Source organism: Callorhinchus milii, unplaced genomic scaffold, assembly GCF_018977255.1.
Source record: "Callorhinchus milii isolate IMCB2004 unplaced genomic scaffold, IMCB_Cmil_1.0 Scaffold15, whole genome shotgun sequence".
NCBI classification, from domain to species: Eukaryota; Metazoa; Chordata; class Chondrichthyes; order Chimaeriformes; family Callorhinchidae; genus Callorhinchus; species Callorhinchus milii.
In genome coordinates, this window is record NW_024704756.1 from 4495637 (window position 1) to 4518367 (window position 22731).

At 43.6% G+C, this 22731-nt stretch overlaps 1 protein-coding gene across 1 annotated transcript; it reads left to right on the top strand.

Annotated features, from left to right (window-relative positions):
• The first annotated feature begins 833 nt into the window (after window positions 1-833).
• tspan6 (tetraspanin 6) lies at window positions 834-18010 on the top strand. The gene is given in 8 exon segments (NM_001293021.1): window positions 834-964; window positions 9445-9633; window positions 10450-10524; window positions 12548-12640; window positions 13361-13516; window positions 14893-14976; window positions 15890-15970; window positions 17348-18010. Coding segments are annotated over 7 exon segments (753 nt in total). The 5' UTR covers window positions 834-877; the 3' UTR covers window positions 15959-15970; window positions 17348-18010.
• The last annotated feature ends 4721 nt before the right edge of the window (window positions 18011-22731 follow it).

Sequence of the window (22731 nt, forward strand, 5' to 3'; positions counted from 1 at the left end):
GGGAAACTGTGCTCTCAGTGGGGGGGGGGGGGGAGACAGGGCCACTGTGCTCCCAGAGGGGGAGAGGGGCCACTGTGCACCCAGAGGGAGGGGCACCATGCCCATGGGTGGGGGGAGGGGTGCACTGTGCTCCGGGTTGTGGGGGGGGGGTGGGCACCGTGCTCCAGGGTGGGGGGATGGGGCACTGTGCTAGGGGGGGGAGGAGGGGGCACTGTGCTGGGGGAGGGGGAGGGGCTGTGCTCGGGGTGGGGGGGGCACTGTGCTGGGGGGGGGAGGAGGGGGCACTGTGCTGGGGAGGGGCTGTGCTCGGGGTGGGGGGAGGGGCTGTGCTCGGGGGGGGAGGAGGGGGCACTGTGCTGGGGAGGGGGAGGTGCTGTGCTCGGGGGGGGGGGAGGAGGGGCACTGTGCTCGGGGGGGGGGGGGGAGGAGGGGCACTGTGCTCGTGGGGAGGGGGGGAGGGGGCACTGTGCTCGGGGGGAGGAGGGGGCACTGTGCTCGGGGGGGGGGGGAGGGGGGCACTGTGCTCGGGGGGGGAGGGGGAGGGGCTGTGCTCGGGTGGGGGGAGGGGCTGTGCTCGGGGGGGGGGAGGGGCTGTGCTCGGGGTGGGGGGGAGGGGGAGGGGCTGTGCCGGGGTGGGGGGGAGGGGCTGTGCTCGGGGTGGGGGGGGGAGGGGCTGTGCTTGGGGGGGAGGGGCTGTGCTCGGGGTGGGGGGGAGGGGCTGTGCTCTCGGTGTGGATGTGGATGAGAGGGCGGGGCGTGGGCAGGAAGTGGTTGCTAAGGGGGGAGGCGTCACTTCCTTGGCAGCGGCGGGCGGGAGGGAGGGAGGGAGGAGTTAATTGTGAGGCGGCAGCAGAGGTCGGGGTTGGCGCTGTTCACCATGAGCTCCTCGGCGCGGCGGCTGCAGACCAAACCGGTCATCACCTGCCTCAAGACCTTCCTCATCGTCTTCAGCTTCTTATTCTGGGTGAGAGGCCCTCGGGCGGGTTGGGGAGAGAGGGGCCCCCGGGCGGGCGGGCCCCGGACCTGGTACCTGTTGGGCTGCGATAGACTCGCTCCCGGCTTGTCACACACACACACACACAGTCACACACACACACAGTCACTCACACACACAGAGTCAGACACACACACACAGTCACACACACACACAGTCACTCACACACACAGAGTCACACACACAGAGTCAGACACACACACACACACAGAGTCTCTCTCACACACACACACACAGTCACACACACAGAGTCAGACACACACACAGAGTCACACACACACACAGAGTCACACACACACACACAGAGTCAGACACACAGAGTCACAGACAGACACCCACAGTCAGACACACAGAGTCACAGACACAGTCACAGACACACACAGAGTCAGACACACAGTCACAGACAGACACACACACAGACAGACACACACACAGACAGACACACACACAGACAGACACACAGTCAGATACACACACAGTCACAGACAGACACAGTCACAGGGTCACAGACACACACACAGACACTGGAGAGGTGTATTTCCTCGTCTTAAACTTCTGGTTTAGTCTCAAAAAATTTGGGGGAATTTAAACTTCAAACTTTTTTTCGAAACTTTTTTTAAAAAACTACTGAAAAGTTAAGAAACTGATTTTTTTTGTTTTTAAGAGCTTCGTAAAAGTTTTTATTCTCTCCTCAAAACTTAAAGGGAGAGAGAGAGAGAGTTTTTTTGTTAAGAAAATAAAAATTCCCAACTTTTTTCGCGACTATTTTTGGGGGGGGGATTTTTTTTCCTCATTCGTTAAAATGATTCTTTGGGGGGGAAAAAAAGCTTTTTTCAAACTTTTTTTCCAATTTAACTTACACCAACTATTAAAGAAAACTATATACAAAAAACACAACAAACTGAGTGAGACCCTGTATTTTAACTTTTTTTTTAGTGCAAGTTTCTCTCCTTGTTCCTGGGACCGTGTGTTAAAATTATGGCTGATGTGGAAAAGTTGTCTGTGTGTCTCTTTCTCTCTCTCTCTGTGTCTGTCTGTCTCTCTCTCTCTGTATCTCTGTCTGTCTCTCTCTCTGTGTGTCTCTGTCTGTCTCTCTCTCTCTCTCTCTCTCTCTCTGTGTGTCTCTGTCTGTCTCTCTCTGTGTGTGTCTGTCTCTCTCTCTGTGTGTGTCTCTGTCTGTCTCTCTCTCTGTGTGTGTGTCTCTCTCTCTCTCTCTGTGTCTCTGTCTGTCTCTCTCTCTGTGTCTCTGTCTGTCTCTCTCTCTGTGTCTCTGTTTTTCTCTCTCTCTCTCTCTATCTGTCTCTGTGTCTCTGTCTCTCTCTCTCTGTCTGTCTCTGTCGGTCTCTCTCTCTGTGTCTCTGTCTGTCTCTCTGTCTGTCTCTGTCGGTCTCTCTCTCTGTGTGTCTCTGTCTCTCTCTGTGTGTCTCTGTCTGTCTCTCTGTCTCTGTCTCTCTCTGTGTCTGTCTGTCTCTCGCTCGTTATCTCTAACTCCTTTTGTTTGAGGCTATTCTGTCGCGGGTTCTTGCCTTTTCGTCGGGGTTTTGTTGTTGTTACGTGATTCAGCCTCTTGTCGACTCTTTTTGCCTTCTGCCGACTTTTTCTTTCTTTGAGGATTTCTCTCTCGCTCTCTCTTTAGGATTTCTTCTTTCTCTCTCTCTCTGCGATTTGTTCTTTTTCTGTCTCTCTCTCTGAGAATCTCCCCTCCCTGAGTTTACTCTCTCTCTCCCTTCCTCTGGGTATTTCACAACTTAAATCAGCCTGAGAAATGAGGTTGCCTTGCCTGCCTCTTTGTAGTCCTATCCTAGGAGAGTAGTTTTCTTTGTGTGTTCACTTCATTTGTTTCTTGGAGCCTGTTGCCCTATGTTTGGAGTTGGTGAACACAATCGAAATTGACTATAAATTTGTGATTGTTTTTCGTCCTCCAGAATTGTTTTAATCTCCATGTATCGAGTACTTAAGAGTCAAATCAGAAGGGATTGTTTGGCCTTGATCCCTGGTTGATTAGCATTTATTCCCTGCAAAATGGGGAAAAAATCCTCTTTCACAAAGACTTGGTGAGAGGGTGTAACATAACTGGTGTCACCGAGTAGTGTTGTCTCTGCCCACTCCCCCACTAATTATCAGCCTCTTGAATCAAGGAAATTTGCTAATTTGCTGCTTTCCCTGCTCACGCATCCTGTTTCTCTCAGACGAATAAGGGTTTTTGAAACTGCAGGAGAGAAAAATGCTTTCTGTGATACTGTAGTTACTGACACTCTACAGCTCTTTTGAAATGGATTCTGTGGAATTTGTGAACGAAGGGCTGTACTCCAGAAACTCACCTGAGCCTACTGTTTAACATCTGGTTTGTTTTCATAACTTCCCACATGGAAATGCAAATTCCTACTTTTAACAGGTCCAGTGCATTTTCATACTTTCCAAAACATGTTCCTATTTCTGCAGGGAGACGAGAAAGAATAGTTTTTACTCCATTTGTAATTCAAAGCTTCTGAGTAATTACTATCATATGTCCTGACTCTTAAGTGTAGCCCAGAAACCACTGTTCAAACTAGTTTTTAGAAGTACAGTATGTGGATTGAAAAAGACTGGGAAGTCAGCATTTAACTTGGAGTTAGATTCTAGAGAGAAACATTTGATGCCACCAGGAACATTTATTGGACTGGTGGATGGGATGCTTGGAGTATGTCATCATGTTGACTGGCACAAGGTTTATAGTATTTGTACCACTTTGCTCCAAAATGTTCACCTACAAAAAAGCTATCACACTTTACAGTACATCATGTGTGAAGTGCTTTGACTCGATTTGATGTGAAAAGCGCTGTAAAATGTTAATAGAAGAGGTGGAGCATTATGCAGCCTAATGAGGAGCCATGAACTAATTAAACAACTGTGGAAAATCTTGTTTGACTTGCTAAAATTCTAGAATTTATGTCCTCTAAAGTGTTTACTGTCAACCGTCATTGAAGGGTCAACAGCTAGAAGTGGTGTAGACAAGTTAATTTCTATGACTGGAACATTCCAGCTGTTTTTGTTGCATTTGATGGATATTGAATAAATTATACTTTTGTAGTACGACTCTTGTTACGCCACATGGTGTAACAATATGTGATATTGTGACAAATTAACTGAATATAGTATGCCCCAATTGCCTTTCAACCTCTGAAGTTCAATCCTTAAATGCACCTTGCTACTACAAAAAGTAGATTTTTGATAGATTAATGTTGAGGGCTTGTTAAAGCTGCCATGTTGCATGGACTGCAGTGGATCCTGTACGTAGGAATTAAGAGCAGGAGTAGGCTACTCGGCCCCTCGAGCCTGCCCCGCCATTCAATAAGATCATGGCTGATCTTCTAACCTAACTCCATCTGCCCGGGTTATCCGCATATCCCTTAATCCCTCTATCCTTTAGAAATCTATCAATCTCAGTCTTGAATATGTTAAGGACTGAGCATCTACAGCCTTCTGGGGTAGAGAATGCCATAAATTCACTACCCTCTGAGTGAAGAAGTGTTCCCTCAACTATGTTCGAAAAGGCTGACCCTTAATCTTAAGGCTGTGACCCCTAGTTATAGATTCTCCTACCAGGAGAAACAGTCTCACACTGTCTGTCAAGCCCCATAAGAATTTATATGTTTCTATAAGATCACCCCAAATGCTTCTATATTCTAGAGAATATAACAACAACAATAACTTAGATTTATATAGCGCCCTCCATGCCGGATGGCGTCTCAGAGCCTAGTTTACTCAACCTATCCTCATAGGTCAACCACCTCATCCCAGGAACTAACCTAGTGAATCTACACTGCAGCCCCTCTAAAGGCGAGTATGTCCTTTCTTAAATAAGGAGACTAAAACTGGACACAATATTCTAGGTGCGGTCTCACCAAGGCCCTATACAGTTGCAGCAAGACTTCACTACTCTTGTATTCTAACCCTTTTGCAATAAACGCCAACATGCATTAGCCTTAGTTGCTTGCTGTACCTGCATACTAACTTTTTGTGACTGGTGTACAAGGACACCCACATCCTGTAGCTCAGTGGAGTCCTGTAGCTCAGTGGTTAGAGCACTCGCTTTGCAAGTGAGAGACCTGAGTTCAATTCCAGGCAGAGGGCGAAACCTTGGGCAAGTTTCCTTACTCCACACAGAGCCTAATAATAATCCCTCCAAAACAAAACTAATAAATTGGTCATTTTCAATCTACGACTGTTTGTGGGACATTGCTGTGCGCAATTGGCTGCCGCATTCGCCCATAAATATACAGTCAATTCACGTTACAGTGTGTTCTGTGAAGCGCTTTGGGACGTCCTCCTGACGTGAAAAGCCTATATCAAATGCAAGGATTATTATTATTATTATTATCCCTCTGAACACTAACACTATCTCGTCTCTCTCCCTCTAGAAAATAATCTGCTTTTCTGTTTTTACTACCTGGGTGAATAACTTCACACTTCCCCACATTATATTCCATTTGCTACCTTCTTGCCCACTCATCTAGCCTATCTGTATACCTTTGCAATATTTTTGTGTCATCCTCAGAGCTTACTCTCCCGCCTAGCTTAGTATCATCTGCAAATTTAGATATTTTAAGTTCCATGTCCTTGTCTGGATCATTGATATAGATTGTAAATAGTTGAGGCCCAAGCACTGATCCTTGTGGCACTCCACTAGTCACATCTTGCCAATCTGAGAAGGACCCGTTTATCCCTACTCTCTGTTAGCCATTCTTCGATCCATGCTAATATATTGCCTTTATTTCCATGGGCCCTAATCTTGTGTAGCAGCCTTTTATGTGGCACCTTGTCAGATGCCTTCTGAAAATCTAAATACACTACATCTACTGGTTCCCCTCCTATCTAACCTGCTAGTTACATCCTCAAAGAACTCTAAAAGATTCCTTTTTCTAAAGCCATGTTGACTCTGCCTAATCAAAGTACCCCACTATGACGTCCCTAATTAAGGATTCTAGAATTTTCCCTTCTACCGATGTCAGACTAACTGGTATATAGTTCCTCATCTTCTCTCTCCCACCTTTCTTAACTAGTGGTGTTCCGTTTGCGATCTTCCAATCAATGGGAACCATTCCAGGATCCAGAGAATTTTGGAAGATCAAAAACAAGGCATCCACTATCTCAGCAGCCACCTTTTTTAAAACCCGAGGATGCAGGCCATCAGGTCCAGGGGATTTGTCATTTTTCAATCCCAACAGTTTCTCCAGTACTAATTCTTTACTGATGTTAATTTCCCTAAGTTGCTCACTAACAATAGCTTCTTGGTTCCCCTTGATTTTTGGTAAGTTTTCAGTGTCTTCTAACATGAAGACAGAAGCAAAGTATTTGTTTAAGACTGCCATATCTTTATTCCCCATTATAATTCCTCCTGTCTCTGCCTGTAATGGATCCACATTCACTTTTGATAGTGATAGAGAGTCTGTACTAGAGCAATGCTTCAGTGGCTAAGTTTTAACAAATATTCTGTATTCCTGGTGACAAGCCGGGACTGTCGAGCACCTTGGGGCATCCTCCTGAAGTGAAAGGTGCAATATAAATGTAAATTTGTATTGGAATTTCTGAGATCTTGCACAGATATTGCAACAACTTACAATTGACATAATTTGTCTTTTCTATAACACATTCTCCTAAAGGTGACTCTTGTTCAGATATTAGTTGACCCCAGTAGCTCTCTTGCTATCTTAGCCAAGAGAGCGTTATTTGTATTATAGGAAGGGTGCAGGCCCCTTTAATTTATTGGAATATAGGTAGGTTACAGTTGTAGAGAGCATCACATCTGAACTTCATTCTGCACCATCTTTCCAGGTTACTGGATATTTGGAGTGATAGCTGACTTTAGTCTAGTGTCCTCGTGCAAATTCCTGCCTTGACTTGATGAGGAAGCCATCTGTTATAGGGGGTATTGAGATGTTTATTATTAATAATAATATAATAATCCTTGCATTTGATATAGCACTTTTCACGTTTTCTCGACGTCTCAAAGCGCTTCACAGAATAGACTGTAAAGTGAATTAACCGTATATTTGTGGATGAAACGTGGCAGCCAATGTCCCACAAACAGTCGTGGATTGAAAATGACCAATTTATTATTGTTTTGTTTTGGAGGGATTATTATTAGGCGTGTGAGTAAGGAAACTTGCCCAAGGTTTCGCACTGCCTGGAATTGAACCCCGGTGTCTCACTTGCAAGGCGAGTGCTCTAACCACTGAGCTACAGGACTCCACATTCCTGGAGATGTGCCCAGTGCCATGGCTACCATCAGCAAATGTAGTATCCATCTTAAAGATTGTTTGTTCATAGCAAGGATTCCCTCATGTATGGGGACAGGACGAGAGAATAACTTTCTGAGAAAAGAGTGGACCAGGGGTTAAATCATTTTGGTTAGCTGGGTGTCTGAACTTGTAGAAACCCGTCACCATGATTAAATCTTGGATTACAAGATCAACAACAATTTGCATATATATGGTGCCCTTCACCCGGGTTAGCATCTAGTAGAGTTTAACAGTGGTGGAGTTTGACATTGAGCACGATGAAAGAGGAGGATCTTCAGATGGGATGTGAGATGGGATAGACTGAGGATTGAGTGGCTTTAGGAGACTGGTATGAGCTGGTCCTTTGCATTCTTGGAAACACGAGATGACCATGTGCAAGAGAAATGCCTTGCATTTGTAGTAACATCTTGTGCTCCCGAGAACGATAAGCTCTTAATTGCTTTGAACATATTAAGGAAGAGATTTGCTCACTTATAGTATTGTGATCACCTTAAATGGGCACTTGTCTTCTAATTTTTGCCAATTTGATTGGCTCTTATTGTTGCTCGAGTGAAGAGCAAGATAGGATACCTATCTGCCCCCCTTGTTGGAGGGAGAAATGAGGGTGCATAGTGACTATTGAAGACTCCTTGAGTAATGAATTTCAATTCAATGAGTATTGAATTTCAATCCAAATTCTAAACGAGGCTGCTTTGCACAGGAATTTCACCAGGCTGTCTCCAAACGGTATCTAATCTTTTGAAATCTTATTGCTCTGGTGTAATGCCTTGCTTGAATTTCAGTAAGCGGCCTTTGTAACTAACGAGAGATCAGTCTGACCAGTATATAGCCTTATGTACCTTTGTTCTACTGTACAAATGTGACTGGGCAGTTCTGTATGCTGTTGTGTTCCTCTGAAATACACTGGTTTAACTAGAAGAGATTAAATACTATGCCAACCTTTATTCCTTTGCACACAGCATATGGGTGAATACTGACTGATTTTAATGTGAGGACTTGTTCAGGGCTATCGTAGAATTGTCCTACATATTGAAGGCACTACTTTGTTGCAGCACCAAGCCTTTGCACTGTCCATAACTATGTGACTTGGTGTCCGAATTGCAATCTGGCATTGAAAGAGGTGCTACCTTAAAATTAAAGTCAGTTGATACTCGGCTCTCAATATTTTCTGTTTTAGCTGCTTTCAAATGGCAAGTGCATTTTTGAACATGAACATTTGTGCTGCTATTGATTGGAGTGTATTGTACCCAGGCCGCTGAACCGACCTTTTGAGTTTTACTGAAAAGCCAGCTGAAAATCGATTGGGAAATTGCAAAATTTGGTAATCATAGCACAACCATTTACACAAGGAAGGTAGCTGAGCGCTATGAGTGGACGAGATGTAAATGAAACAGTTGCCTGTGCTGCAAACTAAATCTGAATCTTGCATTTGGTGTAGTACCTATCAAGTTGCAACATCTCCAAGTAGAACTATAATGACTTGAGTATTTGTAGGCATTCAGAACAGCCCTTTTACACAAAGCCGTGTCCCACAAGCGGTCATGAAGTCAATGGAGAATTTGTGGCTGGGATACTAAGAAATGTTTTCAAACAGTGTTATGGGATCTTTAATGTTCATCTGAACAGGTAGCTGGAACCTCAATTTAACACCCTCTGAAGCATAGCAGCTCTCGATAATGCAGCACTGTCGCCCCTTCTGAATTCAGACCCAAAATAGTGACTGCATGTCACAATAAAATCTTGTGAAGTGTTCTGAGACACTATCCTCATGACAGTATATTTGTAGGAAAACTTGTAAAAATGGTAGACCTTTAAAGATGGCAAGTCTTCCACACTAATTGTCTAATGTTTACATTTTCTCTTATCATTTAACTTCTTGAACCTACTGTTTTTATAACTTGGGGTGAAAAGCAATCTCTGGTTACCAAACAGCTGCAACGTAAGGTGTACTTTGTGCTTGTTTTAACATTGCTTCAGTAGAATTTTTTTCTAAAATGAGTAATGTTACAGTAGAAATGAAGTGTTGGAAATAGCAGGTCAATTGGTGACAGAGAGGGATGGGTTGAAGGTTCAGCTATGAACCTGTATCAGAACATTATGATCATCTTAAATGGTTAAGTTCAGCGGATGGGTTTATTATAAACAAACTGCTTAATATTTGTTTTTCAGATTACAGGGGTGGTGTTGTTGGCAGTAGGAGTATGGGGTAAGTTGAGTCTGGAAGAGTACCTGGCTCTTGTAGCTGACAAAAGCACAAATGCTCCTTATGTGCTTATTGGAACTGGTGCAACTATCATTGTATTTGGCCTTTTTGGATGCTTCGCAACATGTCGAGGCAGCACGTGGATGCTGAAATTGGTATGTACTTAATTTATCTCCACTACTCTATCATCTCTAACTACAGTTTGCTTCATGTGCAATGCGAGAATTGAGCAGAACAATTATGCTTCCTGAAAATGATGATTTGTGTTTGGTCTTTCCCCTCTTGAAAATGCTGATGCCTTTGGTGCATCGGTTTTGATTGCCTTGTGGCACATTGCCCAAATGAACCATTCACTCTTGTGTGATTCTAGATGCCATATTTGACAGGACGTGACAATAGAGAGATTGCATTACAGTTGAGTGCAATCCTCTCATTGCTGGGGTTTGGCATGTAACGGTCTCCAGCAGAGGTCACTGAACAGTGATCAGGATTGCAAATGCTGGCTGGCTTTCTCTCCCTTCTGAGGCCAATTGTCACACTTCTGTGCTGCCTTGGGAGAAATCAGTTTAACTCAACACAGGCTCCTTCTTTCCCCTCCAGTCTTGACTTTTTATTAATCATTGCCTCAGTTAAACTAACTCTAAGGTATATAACTAAATTTGTGTTTAAACTGTTAGTTCTTTATTATGGGTTATAGTTTTGCAGCCTCGCTCACTGTTTCTGACTTCCCCGATAAACTGTTCAAGGACTGAATGGTTTTGAAGAACGTGTACAAATTCTTTTGTCTCATTTCACAATCAGTCCCAGAAACAAATTGTTTTGAAGAATTAAGGCAGAGTGGGCAGCTGGCTGGCTCCTAATCCTGGAATGGTGGTTGCACCTGCGATTACAGAAATGTTTGCTTTAATTCAGTATCGTAAACCAAAATCTTTTTGTAAGACTGGAATGTGATCTTTGTTTTTCTTTGCCAGTATGCTATGATCCTGTCACTCCTCTTCCTGGCACAAATTGTAGCTGGAATTTCCGGGTTTATCTTCCGCCATGAGGTAAGGATTGGTTCTTCACTTTAACCACTCTTTTGCTTTGGATTTCCAGTTCATGAATTGATTGTGTTAAATGTGTTGGGCTTGCATTGTGGGATTGTTTGAGTCTGAGTATAGCTGCTCTGTTTTTTTTTTGCTCTATCCTGTCTCATCCTCTACATGATACACTAGAGTAGGATTTGTTAGCATTTAGCATATGTTCAGAAGGAATTACAGGTGCTCTTAATTATCCAACAACCAATGAAAAGGATCACAGGTGATTATAATGTTCGTTGCTTGTTGCCTACATAACAAAGGCATCTGTTTGCACATGTTTAACCCCAACCAGTTAATATATGTGCTTTGAGAATTGTTAATTCTGACTTGTCAGCTGACCAGTTAGATCAAGTACACTTCACTTCCAGCTTTTTCCTTCCCAGTTTGTTGCTTGAAATAGTTGCTTTTTATTTTCCTTACTTTACTGGAGTCCTGTAGCTCATTGGTTAGAGCTCTCGCTTGCAAGCGAGAGACTTGGGTTCGTTTTCCGAGAGGGCGAAACACTGGGCAAGTTTCCTTACTCCACACACCTCTGTTTACTTAGCAGTAAGTAGGAACCCGGTTGTTAGTTGATTGGGTGATTGCTCTTCTGGGGGGAATAATTCCTTCAAAAAAAATAACAAATTGTTCACTCAATCCACAACTGTTTGTGGGACACTGCTTTGCGAAATTGGCTGCTGCGTTTCGCCCACAAAAGATACAGTTAATTCACATTACAGTATATTCTGTGAAGCATTTTGAGACATCTCAAAGCCGTGATGAGGCGCTATATCAAATGCAAGGATTATTATTGAGGGAGTACATGAACTTAACGTTGCTCACTTTTCAGCCACTGCGTAGCTTGTGTGCCTCTTCATCCTCTGCAAAATGCCACTTGGTGGCTGTGATCGTGCAGTGCAATTACCCTTTGTGAAGTTAGTGCCCCCAAACGGCTAGAATAAGGTACTGTCACTCAATTGCATCTATACTAGATGTTTAAATCCAAGAGAACCGAAAATGCTTAGACCCATGATATGAAGTTAAGTCAATCAACCAAGGCTTAGCCTTCATGGAAACACACCAGCTTACTGTTTAAAATTTAAGTCTTTTACAATAAAAATGTTGCAGTAATTTTTAGTTGAAGTACAGAAGATGACTTATCTTAGTTGCTTTAGGCAGATTAGGAACACCCTATAATACTGTTTCCTCAGGGGATATATTTTGCTGAAATAACCTTGCAAAACATGCAGACTATATGGAAACGTAACTCAACGGCTTATAGTGAAAGGCTCTTGGCCTCTCAAAGAATTGAGTAAACTAATCTCTTAATGATCCTTAAATTAAAATAGTGTCAGCCGTTTTATGCCTCAGTAAAATGCTTTTGCATTGCAATTTTAAATGTCCTGTTAACTGAGCTGTGAACAGAATGTGTTGGATGTTGAACCTAAGCCAAACTTTATTCTAATACAGGTTGAGAAATGTTAACTTCTTACTGCTGTACAGTTAGTCACTGGCACGCACCTATGTGCTTGGATGTTCAGCTACCACTGCTATTTTTGATTGTTCCATGTGTCAAGTACCTGATTACTGCTCATAAATTATTTAGTTGGCAAATCTGTAATTGTTCTCCCTGCTCTCCCCTGGCCAGTATAAATTGCGTGCTTCATGTGGGACATCACCTATGCCATTTTATGGAAAGCTTTGCATCCATAGCTATCTGTAAATGTAATAATACTTGCACTTGTGGAGTGTGCAAGCAAACAAAGCTATTTTATTTGATTGAAATGGTTGCTCTTCTGTAAAGACTAGTTTAGGAAAGTGGCACCCAGGTGAGCTTGCAGTGGAGCTGTGTTCTCTTGAAGGATCTAAAACTGTAAGATCTGTAAGATAAACTGGTGATTGTGTGATGTTTATTTTGCATAGTATTTTATAGCTGCAACTTAAATACTACATTTTTGGCTTCCAACTTGAGTTTGTTTCAGAATTAAATGTCTGCATTAACTATTTTCAGATTAGAAGCATTTTCAAGGTCTCTCTGGAAAAGGCTATAAACCAATATTCTAGGAATGGAACAGACTTTCCGTTGGATTACATGCAAATTAATGTGAGTAACCAATTCACTCTAGCAACTAGTTTATTTTATGGTGAACAGTATTAGATTTAACTAGCCACTTACTGAACTGTTTAACAATAGCTGTTCAATCCAAAATAAGATCATCAACCTCCAATGTTGAAACTAATTTTTACTTTAACTGGAAACATTTCTTTATTAAACGGAAGCATTTTTTGAATCTCTAGGAACATTCAGTTGAATCTCCAATTAGAAGCAGATCAAATAGCTTTTCCAGCACTAATTACTGTGCGGAGCTTCGGTTTACTAAACTCTATTGGTTGCCCTGTAAAATAAAATGGATTAGTCTTTTGCCCCAACTCTGCATGGTATCCTGTTTTTCCTCCCAATTCCTTCCTTTGGATACAATTAATGCAGGTGCATTGCATTACTAGCTCAGAAAACATAATGGCAGACGTTTATAATTAGCAGATTTTTGCTATTATTCAACTTGCTGTTAGCAAGTCCTGCCTAAGATGTGTTGCTCATCTAACTTAGCTTTAAACCTTTCCACAACTAACTCAAATGCTCCTCGGTGCCCAGTGATTAGCCAGGGTACCCTAAAAATAAAGGTGGCAATGATATTTGCTGGAAGATTAGTGAACTAGGTGCTGGAATCACATGGCAGCTTGACAAGAATGCACTCTTTAGCATTCGCAAGGAAAATTGCTCTTTGAAAATCTGTCTGCAGCTTGTACTTCTTATTCTCTACAGTTGCATTGCTGTGGTGTACAGAACTACACAGACTGGCTTAGCACTGGCTACTTCAAAGAGAATGGAATTCCATTTAGCTGCTGTAAAAATCACAGTGACTGCAAGCCTGGAGACCTGAAGAATGCAACCATTGTGAAAGACAAAGTTTATGACACGGTAAGACTGATGTTCTTCAGATTAAATTTAGACGCTTTGAGACATCCTGGCATTAAAGGCGTTAAAATGTAAATTATACCCTTCTGTATAAATTGTCTAGCTGGGGTGCAAAAGCCTTGTTTCTTGCCAACTTGCGTCTAATACTTTCTGGAATTAGGTAAGCAAGATGCGTCCCTCCAGGGAGAGAGTGCGCATTCCATTCCAACAATCTGTCTCTGGAATTTCCGTGTGGGATGAATGGAAATTTCAGCTTGGTTTGGACACTCTTAAGCACGGTGATGGGTTTCCACATGTGTCAGTCACCCGGCTGACCCAAAAAATATAATTTGTCAATTGTGAATATAATGATTGTAAAGATGCTGCCGATAGATCTCTGGGATGAGTGGTGCCAGTGTCTGGCCAGTGTATTCGCATCTGCAATGTCACACACAGCTCACCCGTGTTTATGTGGACTTGTAGCAATGCTGTACATTCGGGTCTGACATTCAACTGGTATCTGCTCATTAAGCCTTCAAACCTTGTGAACCTCTTTTGTAGCTATGATATTGAACTGGTAAGATTTTTTTTAAAGAAATTAATGGGCTGACGCAGAGCAAAAGTGAATTGGGAACGTTTGTTGACTTGATTCCTCAGTATTGTCGAGGTCATTTATTTACTTTCAACTCTAGCTTCCTTCTTGCAATTGCAGTAACCAAACATTGCTTTGTGGAGTAAGCACTCAAAACATTATGCAGACAAGTCGAATGCTGGCTTGTACAGGGTGACCAAAAAGTTGTACTGTCTACCCTATTTTAAAAAAGACGTCATAATTTCTTTTAAGACTTATTAGACATTGTAATGATATCACGACTGTTTGGTTACCTTCCATTTGGTTCTATCCGCCCCTCAAGCAATCGCTTTGTAGTCTAAGGACACATTGATCAGCTGGAAGAAAGGCATTGAATGATCTCTGCCATTGAGTGAGTGGAAACTATAAATACTGGTACCTCAAGTCGTGCAAGTAATTCTGCTGTAAATACAGGTATTTGAAATCTCTAGTCAGCACGTAACGTGGAACTATTTGTTCTCCTTGGGAACAACTCATACATGTCTTACAACATGGCCTAAGCGTTGCTGAATCTTGGTGGTACAAATAACGTAGGCAGCCACGTAGAGTTAAAAACGCACAACAAAGTAACTTCCCTAACTATTATGTGCAATTGATGATACCATTGGTTAAGTTGGGAAAATACATAACTGACTGCAAAATATTGCTCTAAATTGGGCAGTCGCTGTTCAATATCTCTGGTATTGTGTGGTTAACTGGGCCCTGTAGTTGAGCTACTAAAAGCTCTGACTTGACGTGAAATAGTAATTGGTCGTACTTTATATTGCAGGGTTGTTTCCAACTGGTGACTAATTTTATGGAGACAAATATTGGAATCATTGCAGGAATTGCCTTTGGAATTGCCTTCTTCCAGGTATAGTCTCCAGTTGCAAATGTTTTTCAATGAGTTACTTTTAAAGTCTTCCAGTTGATATTTTCACAAGCGAAACTGAAATTTTCGAACTGTTCGTTCCCCATTCTTCCTTCAACCAAAATCCACGTATCACCTCCGTAACATCGCCCGACTCCGCCACTACCTCACCCCTCAGGCCGCTGAAACTCTTGTTCATGCCTTCATCACCTCCAGGCTCGACTGCAAATGCCCTGCTTGTCGGCCTTCCCAACTCCTCCTCCACAGGCTGCAGATAATCCAGAACTCTGCAACCTGTGTCCTCTCCTGCATCAAACTCTGTGACCCCATCTCCACCACTCTCGCCCGACTCCACTGGCTTCCTATCCTTTAGAGGATCCAGTTCAAGATCCTGGTCCTCACCTACAAAGCCCTCCATGGCCTCGCCCCACCCTACCTCTGCGACCTCCTAACCCCCTACCAACCCGCCTATTCCCTCCGCTCAGTCGGCTACGGCCTGCTTCACGTCCCCCGACCCAACTGCCCCACCATTGGCCGGAGAGCCTTCAGCCACTCTGCCCCCAACCTCTGGAATTCCATCCCCCCAAACACTCCGCCTCGCCCCCTCCTTAGCCTCCTTCAAGTCCTGCCTCAAGATCCTCCTCTTCGACCATGCCATCGGCCACTCCCCTTCCCCTCCCTTACCCCCCCCCTCTCTCCCCGCTCCCAACCCCTCCACCCCCATTCTGTTGCAAAGCTGTTTAAAGTAGATTTATGCGGCAATGGAGAATGTTTTCAAAAATAATCTTTACATGTATATAAACTACAAACCAAACTGCAGCCTTGACATGTTTTTGTTGAAATTTCAGTTTACTCCATACAAAATTTTCTCATGTGTTCTTTCTTTTTTCCCCCCCACCCACCCCCTTACCCTCAGTTGTTTGGAATTCTGCTGGCCTGCTGTTTGTCTCGATACATCACAAACAACCAGTATGAAATGGTTTAGTGGATACAATAGGTAAAGTGTGTCTTTGTAATCCTGCATGAGAAATTCTTACCCTGTGCAGTGCTACGGTGTTAGAATGGAGTTGAGCAGTGGCACAGGCTTGGGGCTTCATCATTGAACAGTTGTCATGCACAGCACAGATGTACCTGTAATTGTTTTTAATGACTGCTGTTTCCCTTGTCTATGAAACTTCAATCAAACAAGTGTCCAATCAATCAATCGATAGACTTGTTTAGTTCAAGAAGTGAGTTCGCCCACTTACTGTATGGAGTTTAATAGCAGAGCTCATCTGATCTCAACACCCACGATCTATGGTGAAGAAGTTGTCGTGTCACTTTAAATGACTGTCTGGATTATCCAGTGATCTTGCAACTTCTTGGTCAGCCCCACTATTATCATTATTGATTTCAGTCTGCTCTCTGGAAACTGGAGACTTGGCCAATTCAGACGCAAGAGAATTGGAAGCGTCACACAGCCCAGTCAGTAAATAGGCAACCAGTCTTTTTTTTTAACAGCCCTAAATGACATGAGTTGCATTCATTTTCTTAAGCTTCATTGCTTCCAATTCTCCCCAGTTGCTACCAGTTTCCATTGCAAACCTTGTTCCTAAAGCATAATGGAGCATAAAACTCTTATTGTAATCTTTGGAAATAGTCCTTGTGTAATTGATCGAGTTAAAATCTTATGAGATTACAATCTTCTTGAAGTGCTGTACTTCATGGCATTGCAGTCATTTGCAGCAAGAATGGCTTGAGTATGGTACCGTGTGAGATAACTAGAGAATTTTAAACTGAGGAACATGCAAGGAGATTTTATCCCCCCCCCCAGATAAGTTGAGTAGAAAGTTCATTCCAACTGATTTTATTAGTGTTGCTTTAAGGTGTAGGGAATGGATCACTTTGATTTAAATGCATTGAAATTTGGACTTGCATTGGGTAAGTTGGTTTCAGCTGCTGTCAAGTCTATTCGAACTGGGTTTAACTAGGATCCTTCCACGTCTTGTGTTTTTAGCATAACTGCCTTCAGAGGTCGTTGTCGTGACTCTGAGTTGAGTCTTCTTCCCTCCCCCCCAACACCCTCCTTTACCACCCCAATCCCAGGAGTAAGGACAGTTTAATTCGCCCATCCTGGTATATTGTCCACTAGCCTTTTCCAGCTATTGTCTTTATCTGTGTAGAGAGAAAATACTATAAAGAAATACAGTTCAGTTCCTGCTGGTCATAAGTGGGAAAACCAACTTTGTGATGCTGTTGGACACCAGCAAACAAACTGAAGCACAGGTTACTGTTGTCCAGTGCAAGTGCATGTTTTGTTTGCTTGTAAACCAACAAATTTGTAATGAGATACAAGTTTTGTACATTCAGTTTTTTTTTTCTCTTTCCTCTTTAGGAGACCAGGGTCAACATCAAACCTCAGTACAGTTAAGGGAACTGAGCCAGCAGAGGGACGTATTTGCTTTAAGCAAAAACAATTATTTTGTATACTGTTTTATTTGCATGCTATGGTGATGTACCACATGATGACTATGTAAATTCCTTAATTATTTGACTATTAGTTAGCAGGACTGCACTGACCAGAAATAGTACAATTATAGCCATTGGTTTGATCCAAAAGCTAAGTTAGTATTGTGCACCTACTAGCTTAAATTTTGTCTTGCGGTTTTGAATTTGTAATCCATTCTTAAGATTTAGAGTATTTTTCAAATTTAAACTTTGTGTGACCTAAGTTTATTTTTACAATTGCTTTTCCCACTGGAAGGAATGAATACTACACGGAAATATCGAATGTCTCTAGACGAATGTGAACTATTATAGAATCTGTTGCCTTTAAGGTTGAAGAGATTCCACAGTGTAACTTCACTAGTTTTCTACCTTTTGTGTATCAGTCTAGCCTATTTTCTCTTAAACTGCCAGCAGGAGCTGGCCATCTTTCTAGACTGGAGTTTTTAAGCTTGTATACAGTGATGCTGTTAACACTAATATTGCAGTAATGAAGCTGCTCACGTCAGTATTACCATAATAGCTATTATAAAATAAACACTTGGCACAATTTACACTTCAATGCTTCTTGTTCTGCCTTTACCTTTCCAGTTTATTTTGTTTCTCAATCCGTAAAACCATGTTTGTTCATTTTTGGTGCTTATTAAATGAATGAATCGTTTACACTTAAATTAATCGCAGCTGGGATGTCAGCCTGGCTCAGTTGGTAGCATGTTTAGCTCAAGTCTGAGGATTGTGGATTCAAGCCCCACAGTAGGACTTGGCTGACACTCCAGTACACCTCTAGGGAAGTGCTGCATTGTCAGATGTGCCCTCCTTTGGTTGAGACGTTAAGCTGAGTTCTTCTCTGTTCAGGTGCCACTATTCAAAGCGCAGGGAGTTTCTCTCCGTATCCTGGCCAATAAATTCCAAGATTAAATTTGTCATTTGCTTCATGGCTGTTTGCGGAATGTAGCTGTGTACAAATTTCCTGTTGTGCTCACCTACGATAGACACCCCAGTAAATCTGAAGCACTTTGAGACATTTCAATGAAGTAAGATTACTGCTCCGCCCTCGCCTCCACTAAATTGTCCTACTCCCAAGACAATCTTGGAGGCCAAAGACGACCCCAAGCTCCTCTTGTCCAACACCAACCAACCCTTCTCACACCTCGCCCATCCTCTCCTCCAACGCCAACTGTGAAAAACCAAAGTTGAGGGGATCCGCTCAGCTGCCTCTGCCCTTCTGTTTACTACCATCTCCCCCTCACACCCTGGTCCCTACCCATTTCTCCCTCCACACCTTCAAACCTGCCTCCTCCTCCTCCTCTCACCACCACGATAACCCACATGAAACCGACCACCTGCTCCCTCGACCCCATCCCTACCCCTCTCCTTACCTCCCAGCTCCACCTCCTTGCCCCTCTACTCACAGACATCATAAACCTCTCCCTGCCCACTGGCACCATTCCCACCCCTTTAAAAATGGCCATCATCCTTACAAAAGAAAAGTTGCTGATAGGATTAGGTGCCGGGTTTGCCCGCAGCTGTCTATTGCTACAATCCCATTTTAAGGGGACATGCTACCATATGAGAGATCTGAGGCTTCTGCTAGTCTTTCTGTGACTTGTATTAAGGTATGCAAGACCACCCTTTGTTTGCCTGTTCTTTGCTTAATATCTTGCCACAACATAGCAGATAAATCATGTTGGTGATGAATTGTACCATGTCTAACCACTGGTACTCGCAGATGTTTGTTTATTTCACTTGTTACTGAAGTTTTTTTAAACTAATGCTCCAAACTTTACATTGCAACATTTCCTGACTATCCTTTATTTAATAAATATTGAATGCAACATGTCTGACTTGCAACACAAAAGTAATTTAAGCTTCTACACATCCTAGGGTAGGTTTACTTGGTGCTAGTGTCTAATGGATTAACAATGTTGTACATATTAAAACCTTAATCTGCATCTACAAACTACTGCTGTTTTTGTGACTGCTCAATTGGGGTGGGGGGGGGGTTCCAATTGGGGTTCCTTGCTCAATGCTGTGCTTACTAGTAGAGGGCGAACGATGCTCAGAAAAGGCAGTTAATTGTATATGTAAGATAAAGCTTGCACTCTTTAAGACATTTAGTAGTCTTGCTGAACCAAGCTAACTATTCAGAAACATTGCCTTTTTTGGTCAGCTGGGCTGCTCGTGTAGCAATACATGGGCCAATTAGGGTCCAAGCCAGCACTCACACGTGGAAATTTTCAATTTGTCTGAATGGAGAGTGTACTCTCTCCTGGAGGGGAAGAGGGCAAAGAGAGGGACAGAATGCTTTCTGATTCTGCCGAGTGAATTTGCTAATCTGATTGCAAAAAAAAAAAATAGCAGGCACAGGGTGGCCGGAGCTAAGGCTTGGGGACCCCATAGTGTGTTGGGGAACTGCTGGGGTTTGACCAATGAAATAAACATCCTTAAGTTAAACATAAGTTTGTGCTTCACAGAGTATGCTGTGGAGTGTATTATTTGATGTAGTGTTAGAGTACCACAGACTTGTCTGTGTCAGGAATTGGACTCCTGAGACTGAAACAAAGTGTGGACTCCAGCTATCCCCAAGGATGTGTTGGCTTATCCTATCTCCCCAACCCCCTGCCCCCCAACTCCGACCCCAATCTAGCAGCTAATTGTATATTAAATGCCTGACACAGGCAAGGTTGACCCCTTGTTCGATGGGATAGCAGGAACTCCTGTCTGTGATCAGCACAACTTGGCATGAAATGTCTGAGCATTAATGTGTGAGCCTCGTCCCTGCCAAGGTACAGACACACCTACCTGTTGAATGAGGGTCAACTATTTGGAAGTGATGTGCTTCAGTAGCAGCTGCTGTTTATGACTTTGTGCCAATCAAGGTACCAAGCCCTGGATATGAGGGTGTGTTCGCATTCTTTGATTCCAGACTGATTTTAATATGCCAGCCACCCTTGTGTTCTGGAGCCTCGATGCTCTGTCCCAGGAATCCCTGGATAAGATAAAATCTTAAGATTTGGGCCATGTACTCACACAGCTTCCTGCTTCTGTGAGAGGGATTCAACAGCCGCAAGTTTCAAAATCTTACAGAAATTGGTAAATGCAACCTAGGTGGATTTTCCTGAGCCTTACGGTGTTCCACAATCTCATATCCTGCCCTAACCCCTCACGAGAGCAGAATCCAACCTGTTCCTTCCTGAATGAACTGCAGGTCTCAATGTCCTCTGACATTGGTACAATGACTACCTGAAATATGACCTCCAGAGATGCTAAAATTAGTGAGATTCCTCTATAGTTCTTGGTCTCGCTTGGGGTGCCTAGAATTGTACCCTAGAGCACTGATGATATGTGTTAGCAGGGGCAGCTCCCAGGCTAGTTGACCATTGCTGCCTTGATATCTAAGACCTTGGCCATTCTTCATCCACAACAACAACAACAACAAGATTCCATTTATAAAGCGCCTTTCACGTCAGGAGGACGTCCCAAGGTGCTGCACAGTTGGGTCATGACCCGAGCAGGGGGGAAATGGTCAGGGTGAGGGAAGGGAGGGAGCAAGGAGGGGGGAAATGGTCAGGGTGAGGGGAGGGAAGGGAGGGAGCGAGGAGGGGGAAGAGAGTCGAGAGGGGATCCAACCCCCACGGAGCAGCTTTTAGGGACTGAGCACTAATGCTCTCTGTATCTGTCACGTTACCATTAGATCCTGTGTGGTGTCCACTTCCTACCAGCAGACTGGAACTGCAACCGATTAGGAAAGCCAAATAAAGTCCACCCAGCATTGAACAGTTAATCTTCAAACCAGTGCTTCCTATTCTCTTGCACTCTGTACATTTCCTCAATTGAACTCTGATGTACTCTCTGCACCCTATTGTTTACAAGTCAAATGTTTATTCAAATGCTTGCTCTTCTTTAAAAATATTGCTAGCAAGTGCAATTTTAAATGGTCTCTTATCTTTAGTGTACACTTCAGCCTCATTCGATCAAGGTGACCGTTTAGAAACTTTCAATTCCTTGCGGCAGGAGGAGTCTAAGCCTCCGAACGTTTGGCTGAAAAGAAATCTTCGATATATTAATTGCACAGTTGATGAGTTGCTTCAGAAATGTCTTTTATTTGGCTTTTGCAACTGTTATTTTCTCAATATACAATTGTTTTTGATTTGCATTGTATACGGGGCAGGTTAGGAAACCACTTGTGATCCTGAAATATTGATCGATCTGTATTTGTAGAGGAATCACAATTCAAACATTAACCAATTGTTTCACGATCCATTGTCCACTTCAATTGAGTTACACTACAGCTCTCAATACATCAAGTCAGCAAGACCGAGACGCTCCTGATTGGCTCGCGCCAGCACCTCCGCACCTCTGGCCCTGGTACCACAGCTGCACACTCATCCTCACTAAGCCAGTCAGGAACCTGGGTGACTTGTTTGACCTTGAACTGTCCTTTCTCCCTCACATCCGCGCCATGACCGGCACTGCCTACCACCACCACCGCAACATTGCCAGACTCCGCCACTGCCTCCCCCTCAGGCTGCTGAAATCCTCACCCACGTATTCATCGCATCAAGGCTCGATCACGGAAACTTGCTCCTCATTGGCCTTCCCAACCCTTCCCTTCACAAGCTGCAGGTCATCCAAAACTGCAGCTCATGTACTCTCATGCACCAGGCTCCGTGACTCCATCACTCCCACCCTTGTCCGACTCCACTGGCTCCCCATCCCCCAGAGGATCGAGTTCAAGATCTGGTCCTCACTTTCAAGGCCATCCATGGCCTTGCCGCCTCCTACCTCTCTGACCTGCTGACTCCCTACCAACCTGCCCATTCCCTCCATTCAGCGCGCTCTGGTCTGCTCCATGTCTCCGCCCGACCCGCCCTACCATCGGTGGCCGGGCTTTCAGCCTCTCTGCCCCCACACTCTGGAACTCCATCCCACAGTCCCTTCACCTCGCTTCCTCCCTTGCCTCCTTCAAGGTCGGTCTCAAGACACTTCTCTTTGATCGTGCCTTGAGTCTCCCTCCCACCTCTCTGCCTTCCCTCACCCCTACCCCACCCCTCCTCCTTGCTCGGGTCCTGACCTCTGACTGTCCAATGCTTGGGACGTCCTCCCGATGTGAAAGGCGCTCTATAAATAATTTTGTTGTTGTGACAACGGAAAATGGTGCTTCTTTTAATCCTTGCGTTTCTTATCACATCATCAAAAGTCTCGAAAGTGTTTCAGAGAATTTTACTGTAAAATGTAGCGCATATTTATTTTGTTGGTGAACACAGCAGAAAA